The following is an 8,628-nucleotide window of genomic DNA, read 5'->3' as shown; positions in this document are numbered from 1 at the left end:
TTCTCTAATATAGATATTCTCAGTCAGTGAATAATGTATTTATGCGTGTCTTTGTTCTGTTGCTATTACTATATTGATTATAATCATGGAATATGATAATTAGTATAACATATATAATTCGATCAATATAAGTATTTATAGCAATTTTTGATTGGTGATTATTAAAACATATTTAAATGTTCATATTGACAAAACAAGCATTTTAATATTCAATTATGAAATATGAGAGAGTACATGGAGTAATAATAAATCAAACGTGAACTTTTGTTGTTTATTTTTAACTAAACATGTAAAATACCTGTGTTCAGTAGAATAGTGCGTTGTGCTAAATATTGAACTTCACACTATTTTGCTTCATGATATAATTATAACTAAGAGAATTATACACGTTTGCTAGCTTTGGTTTTCCCCCATAGGATAGAACATTTATGAAACGTAAAGGTGTTTGATAGTTGGAATTCCTGGACAATGATTGTTTTCTGGATTGATATGTCTTTGTTTGACATATTATTATTTCTAATTTTCGTGTTGTCTTCTGTGTTATGGCTTAGATCAAGAAGACCAGCAAGTTACCCTCCAGGACCGACACCATTACCTATTTTAGGAAATCTGCATAGCGTTGCCAAGAAGGACTTCATGCAAGCAATAAGGGATTTACGAAAAAAGTATGGTGATATAATAAGTCTATCGTTGGGATCATACTGGGTAGTATTTGTGAATGGCAGTGAAAATTTGAGGGAGTTATTTGTAAAAAATGCGAACGAAACTTCAGACAGACCACCGCTATTTATTTTCAAACTTGTTAAAAATAAAGGTAAGTAATACTAAGTTACACTTGCTATACAATTACATCTAATTATGTTCTGGTATCAAGCAATTTTGTAAACCCTATGCGAACTAAATGAAACAGAATCAATTATATATCATGTATATTAAAGGTACGGTATATACATGATATGTGTAAAGTTTTTTTTTCAGAAGCCAGTGCCTGTGATTGATTTCTGTCAAAAATCCTTTCTTTCAAATTCAAGGATCAACATCTATCTTTCTTTATGCATACAAAGTTATGACGCCATCATGTCTCAAAGAACTTACATGTTTTATTAAGTGATTGAATTTTTATTCCAGATAAATAGCTGCTCGTCTTTTCATGTGATAGTCACACCTGTCTTCTAAATGCAAATCTATTTTAAAATGGTAGATCTGTTTCTAATCATTAATATGATTGATTATAACGTGCATCACAAATTGTCCACCTGTTAATATGCCCTTATTTTATCTCTCATTTATCTATTTAATCTGTTATCTATTTGCCATTTATTAATTTGATTTTTTTTTGTCTGCTTCTTTTAGTCTTTCACCTTATTTGTCCTTGAAATGTTTTATCTGTTAAGTATTATGTCAAAAATATCTCTTACATTTCATCTCTTACCAATTTTATCGCTAACTTCCTAAAATGTCCGCCTATTACGTCTAATACTAAATTTGTCAGAACTCCTTAATTGTTTTCTCCATGTGTAGCTTTTACAATTATCACCAAAATTGTATGTACTCTACTTGTTGATTCGTTTCTTATTTCATATCTAAAACGCCCCAACATGCATATTTCAATCAAAACTTCTCTGTGCTGCTAATATTAAATTGAAAAAAAAAATCCGATTCCCTAGCTAGCTGTTACGTATTGAGGCAAACACGTCTATCACTGATCATCTTTTTTCCTTCGGCTATTGATTTCATCGTTCATATCATCATGTTCATAAGCCTCACATATGATTAAAAAAATTATTCGGCACCTTTTTGAATTTCTGCATCGCCCAACAGAGTACTTGCTTTCGACTTTCTCTCTACTTCAAACTGCCAGTGTGATTAATTGACGTGATCATGTATTATTCTTTTACAATATCTTTTATTCAAGTTGGGCCACACGTAATAAGTTTTTCTTTCTTTTTTCCATCTATTACATCGTTGCCTGATATGTCTTTATATATCCAATTTCCAATTTATACCGACTGCTTTTTGTCATACTGGTCCTATGACAACTCATTATAGACACATCTTATCGTCTTTGTTTGTGATTTGTATTAACGATCTCTTAACTGTCCAGAAATTTCAATATTTCACTTATTAGGAATACTTTGGTCTAGTTCATTACTATTACATCCTAGCTCCTTTGTTCTAACAGGGGTGATCTGAGCCGGATCACCCCTGCCAGATCACCCTAGTTTGAGTTTCTTTGTTATGCTTGCTTTCTTTTGTTCTGTAACATTTTGGCGGGAATGTCAAATCCACTATAAAACTTATAATTAATTATACGGAAAAGACTATCTATCAAAATTCATGTAGAAAAAATCCAGTGGATATGCTGGGATTCGAACTCAAGACCTTTAGAATATCAAGCCACGACACATACCACTACACCAGGACGACTGGATACGAAATAATAGTAATTTGACATACTTAAAGGAAGCAAGATATTTTTATAAGTGGGGCGAGTTGTCAAACCTTTATTCAGTGGGGTTTTAACCTTTTACGTTAATTTGTGAGTTTTCAGACTGATTGTTCAATTTGATTTTACACTTTTTCAAAGTGGGGCAAGTCGGTAAACAAGATTGGGACGATATTTTTATAAAGTGGCGATATAGTGTGGGCCGATTGGCAAGTGGGGCGAGTTGACATTGTTTGATATCTACTCATCGTGTTTGGGGGTCAAAAAGGGTATACATCATATAGTAATATATAAAGTATATTGTTATGGTTGTGTTGCGTTATAAACTAGATTTTATGAATTGTAAATGGTTTTTCGTCTTATCTAAAACAGCTGGGATGTAAAATAGTTATCCCAGTCGGACTTGGTGTGTCAGTGTTAGATCACCCTCTGGCCTCCGGCCATCGGGGTGATCTTACACTGACACACCGCGTCCTTATGGGATAACTATTAATTATAAATAAAGGAAGTATGTATCAAACGCAAGCGAGTTATGACACCAAATGCATAGCATGTACCCATGAATTCCGAGAGGTTTCCCGTATTTGTGTCTATGAACTCTAGCGCCTGTAAATACAAACAAAAAGAAGAGAGAATCCGTGGACAGTCGCACATGTGGTTCATAACAGTTTTACTGTACTTTTATGTGAATAAAGTTGATCCTAGATTGTCTAGTCTGCAATTTGATTAATTGCTTTCAATCTTTGTTGAAATATTTTTGATTTACCAACCATAAAACTACACAAACTTACTACATGTTGTATATTATATTTCTTTGTGTTTTATAGGGGTTATAGCTAGCAGTGGTGCTAACTGGAAGCATCAAAGAACTTTTGCACTTTCAAAGTTACGAGACTTTGGTTTTGGGAAGAGGAGCTTTGAATCTAGTATACTGGAAGAAATTGAAAACTTTCTTAATTTATTTGAATCTTTCAAAGGAAAGTCGTTTGATCTACCGGGTATAATTCGGACCAGTTTGTCCAACAATGTCATGTCCATTACTGTTGGACGGCGGTTTGAATATGATGAACCTAAATTTAGATATTTTGTGAATCTTCTTGACGAAATTAATAATACAGCAGCCCTCTCTGGCGCACTCAACTTCATTCCCATCCTTGAAAAACTACCAGGAGATCCGTTTGGAGCCAAACGCATTTTAGAAGTTGCTAACGAGTTTTTCGATAATTTTTTCGGAGAAGAACTAAAAGAGCACAGAGAGACTCTGGACGAGAACAATATTCGAGATTTCATTGATGCGTACTTGGTTCAAATGAAGACAGTAGAACCAAACAATGAATATTATACAGGTAAAATTCGAATCACCACTTATTGATGGCTGCAGAAGTATTCTTAAATTAAAAGTCTTATTATAATTAACGCTTTTTCTGTAGCTTTTGAAGTAATGAATCAATGTCATTTTACAATGAATAACCTGAAGTAAATACAGATTAGAAAATACAAAACGGATCTGGATTATTCCTTTATTCTTTAATCAATTATGCCATTTTTTCTCTTTCATATTTTTATTATCTTGGTTTTCTATTATGTATATTTAAGCACCCCATTGTTGTCTTTTTCTTTATTGTGTCAATTTTGATCTATTGGCTTTATTTTTTGCCCATTATCCTCTTTTCTGTGAACATCATAATAAGGCTAACACCATGATAGTAACTCATGACATATACCGAACTAATAAATAAAGGCAACAGTAGTATACCGCTGTTCAATAGTCATAAATCGATAAAGAGAAAACAAATCTGCGAGAAAAACGCATCAACTATTTGGGGAAAACAATATGGAACAACAGAAACACTGAACTACTACAAAAACAAAGGCCAACATACATAGAAACTGACTATTGCATAACAACTGCGCATGTCATATTCTTGACTTGGCACAGGACATTTTAAGAAGACATGGTGGCTTTTAACCTGGTTTAATAACCGGCCAAACCTCCCGCTTATAAATAATATTGGAGATTAAGGCAGCTTGTGTTCACATCTGTTGTTTATTGCCAAAAAAGGACATGCACAAAACATGACAACATCATTTCAAATAAGGCTTCATTGGCAGATGCTGAAAAATTGAAAAAGCATAAAAATCAAACTAAAATTGTGTTAGAAAATCTGATTTTTTGCAAGATACATTAGTATTTTCCAAGCATTCCTTTTTACTGGACCATTTTCTGTTTTAAAACGCATAACATCAGTTGAAATAAAAAAGCCTCACTAGTTATATCTTTATTATTATCTCGGTACCAGTGTACATTAAACTACTGTTCGAAGAATGACTTATGTTTTTAGTATTTTACAGATGAGCAATTACTGTCTGTTATAGCGGATCTTTTTGGTGCCGGTACCGAAACTTCGGCGACAACTATAGAATGGGCGTTTGTTTACCTGATGAATGATATGGACATACAGATCAAAATGAGACAGGAAATCGACGACATAGTTGGCACTGGACGTCTCCCTACTATGTCGGACAAACATAATCTCCCTTACTGTGAAGCTGTCGTAATTGAGACTTTTAGACTTGGAAATGTAGTGCCATTTTCTCTGCCACATAACGTTTCTGAAGATATATATTTTAAAGGATATATAATACCGAAAAACGCAGTTATAATGCCATGTCTTGATTCTGTTGCACATGATGAAAACTTATTTCCAGACAGCCACTCTTTTAAGCCAGATAGGTTTCTTGACGAAAATGGGAAGATATATGGACAGGACAAGATATTATCGTTTTCCTTAGGTATGTTTTTACTTTAAAAGCATAGTTAAAAGGTTACTTTTACCTTTTAGAAGCTCCTTTAGAATGATAAAAAGTTTTGAAGGTCGTAAACAAACAGCACGTACCATTAATATGGAACAGGACAAAACTGGAAAAGTTAAACAATAAAAATACCGAACTACAGGGAAAACTAGAAACGGAAAGTCCCTTATCAAAAGGCAAAATCAAAAGCTCTATCACAACAAATAAACAGCTGTCATCTTCCTGACTTGATACATGTATTTCCTTATGTAAAAAAAAGATTGAACTTGGTTTTATAGTTTTTTTTTTATATGCTGCTAAAAAGTATTTTATTTTGCTTTATAAACTTTTGGTATTGAGCGCACCCAATGGAAGCTAAATAATTATGTGCGCTCAACATGTTCATATCGAATGATTATATCTAAATACTCGATTATTTTATCACTAAGATTGATATCAGAATTTCCTACAGAAATTGTCATACCATTTAAATATACATGTTATATTTCAATTTTTGCTTCTGACTGTCTATTTTCATGTTATTGAATCAGTTTTAAACACAATACAAATAGGTCACCTATTTACTTGTTAATTATTTTTGTAAAGATATATAATACTATACCTACTGATTGCTTAGTTGAAATGCTTACTATGGTCTTGAAAAAGAACAACTTCACATTCCAAGGAGAACACTATTTACAGACAAATGGCACTGCTATGGGTACAAAAATGGCTCCATCTTAAGCCAATATATTCATGGGTAAATTTGAAAAGCAACTGCTGGAGTGCTCCATCGAAAAACCGCTTTCCTGGTATCGATTTATTGATGACGTTGACATGAAATGGGACAAGGGAGACCAAAAATTAGAAACTTTTATAACAAATGCTAACAATCAACACCCTACCATCAAATTCACCCATGAAACATCTAATTCCACCATAAACTTCCTTGATACATCTAGCACCCTCTCTGTAGGTATAATAAACACAGATATATACTCTAAACCTACAGATACTCATCAATACTTGTCGCCTGAAAGTTGCCATCCTCCACACTGCACGAAGAGCATTCCATACAGCCAAGCTCTCAGAATAAGGCGAATCTGCTCCTCTGAAGACACTGCAAAACAACGTCTGGGGCAGCTTAAAGGACATTTAAAAAAAGGGGATATAAACACAAAAACATCAAAAATAGTTTTCGAAAAGCGGAATCCATCCCCAGAAGCAGTCTGCTAACTTACAAAAATAAACAGAAAAGTAAAAGAATCCCATGTGTGCTCACCTACCATCCATGCCTGAGAAATAGTTTCAAGACCATTCGTGATCATTGGACAGCAATCGAGAAACATTCGAAGTTATCCAAAATCTTTCCTGAGCCTCCCATGATTGCCTTCAAACAACCTAACAGCCTGAGAAATATACTTGTCCGTGCTGACCTTTCCAAACCTAACCATACTGTAGGTAATTGTCAGCCTTGTGGGGACAAGCGCTGCAAATGTTGCAACCAATTGCAGCATTCATCAACATTTCACAGTAAGACCACAGAAAAGACATACAAGATATTTTGCAATGTCAACTGCAAAAGCTCAAACGTGATTTACGTTCTTGAGTGTCCTAGATGTGGTCTCCAATATGTTGGTGAATCTATGCAGCCATTTCACAAACGCCTCAATGGCCACAGGAGTGACCTCACAAAAAAAACCGTACATTCCTGTCAGCCAACATTTCAGGTTACCAGATCACAACCTGAAAGATTTTGATCACATGAAGATCCTTGTGATCGAACAGGATTGTACATGGCAAAATAGGCAAAGAGAAAATCGGGAGAGGTTTTGGATAAAAACACTGGGTGTCCTCCATCCAGATGGAATCAATAGAAAGAAATAATTAAATTTACAGTCTAGTGTTAATATTATTATATTCAGGATTTTGGATTAAAATCAATCGACAAAAAACTTACCTGTATTATTAGTGATCTATGTTTACACCTTATACATTATATCTCATTATTGTTAAAACTTTTGTCACCGAAGAAGGCCATTTGTTGAGCCGAAATATTTGCAATTATTGTATAATTTATATCATCTGTTCAGTTTTTCCATCTTTGTGCAATGATATTCAACACTTTTTAGTGTTTTATTTTCCATCTATTTATCGGTATTGTTACACAATCTTTCAGACTCATATATATATATATATATATATATATATATATATATATATATATATATATTCCATTGATATAGTGTTTTGTTTACTGTTCCTATCGATTGTGTATCGGAGGAATTGGAGGTACAAGGCAACTATAGGAGTGTAAGAAAACCGTTCACTTTTTTTATAATTATGTAGGTACATTCAGCGTTGATAGTGGTCTATTCAACAGTATACTGAAGAAATAGTAACAAGACTTGATATATTTATTGTAGGAAGAAGAGTCTGTTTGGGAGAATCCCTGGCCAGAATGGAAGTGTTTCTATACCTTACAGCTTTAATTCAAAGGTTCGAAATTCTCCCACCAGAAGGTGAGAGTCCACCGCCAGTGAAAGGACAGTTAGGCGTTACATATTCTCCTGGAAGTTTCAAACTGAGAGCAATTTCTCGGACATGAACTCCGATTACTATGATCGATGGATTACATATATCATTCGCCTTTATAAAAAGAGAGAATACAAAATATTGCATAGCAATTTAGTACATTGAAATATATATTACAATTTAAGAAAATATTGGAAATTTTCATTTACGCAGTGAATATAATTATAATCTTGTGTACTGTTGATTCTTGTCGATTTTTTCGTTTTCATTATGGTATTGTCCGTCTCTCTTCTATTTATGAGTTTGATTGTCATTTTGGTAAATCTGTCTCTTTTTCATCGTAAAGAATAAAAAAAACCAGTTAAATATGCTTTCTGTTTAGTAACTTTAAAATGTGTATTTACTTCATTTCTTGTAAGTGATTAAACCCGGTACTACGTTAAGAAACTTTGTTATAATATGTGAGTAGTAACCATAAGATGTTTGTAACCCATAAGAATCATACTTCTCTTTAGCAACGAGAACCGGGTTATAAATAAAGGCATCAGTAGTATACCTGTGTTCAAAAGTCATAAATCGATTGAGAGAAAACAAATTCGGGTTATAAATCAAAACTGAGGGAACAGGACCACCGAGGTGCAACAAAAAACAAACGCCAACACCCGTATATAGGAACAATCTATTTGATAACAACAGTGTGGCTATTTTTGTAGGACTTTTGATCTACGAGTGAGCCCATTTAATATATCAATACACTTTACTTAGACTTGATTTCCTCAGTCTGGAAGAGTGAGAACACGATCGTCATAGAACAACGTCATACACCTTATCGCTAAATCCGGCTGACCCGGCCG

At 33.8% G+C, this 8,628-nt stretch overlaps 1 protein-coding gene across 1 annotated transcript; it reads left to right on the top strand.

The window, feature by feature from the left end:
* Window positions 1-348: 348 nt before the first annotated feature.
* Window positions 349-7,891, top strand: LOC143062812 (cytochrome P450 2B4-like). Its single transcript, XM_076234611.1, has 4 exons — window positions 349-814; window positions 3,274-3,792; window positions 4,799-5,239; window positions 7,666-7,891. Exons 1-4 carry the CDS (start codon window positions 469-471, stop codon window positions 7,845-7,847), a joined length of 1,488 nt encoding a protein of 495 aa, XP_076090726.1. The 5' UTR covers window positions 349-468; the 3' UTR covers window positions 7,848-7,891.
* The last annotated feature ends 737 nt before the right edge of the window (window positions 7,892-8,628 follow it).

Source organism: Mytilus galloprovincialis, chromosome 2 (genome assembly GCF_965363235.1).
Source record: "Mytilus galloprovincialis chromosome 2, xbMytGall1.hap1.1, whole genome shotgun sequence".
In the NCBI taxonomy this organism is placed as follows: Eukaryota; Metazoa; Mollusca; class Bivalvia; order Mytilida; family Mytilidae; genus Mytilus; species Mytilus galloprovincialis.
This window is presented reverse-complemented; position numbering and strand designations above follow the sequence as displayed.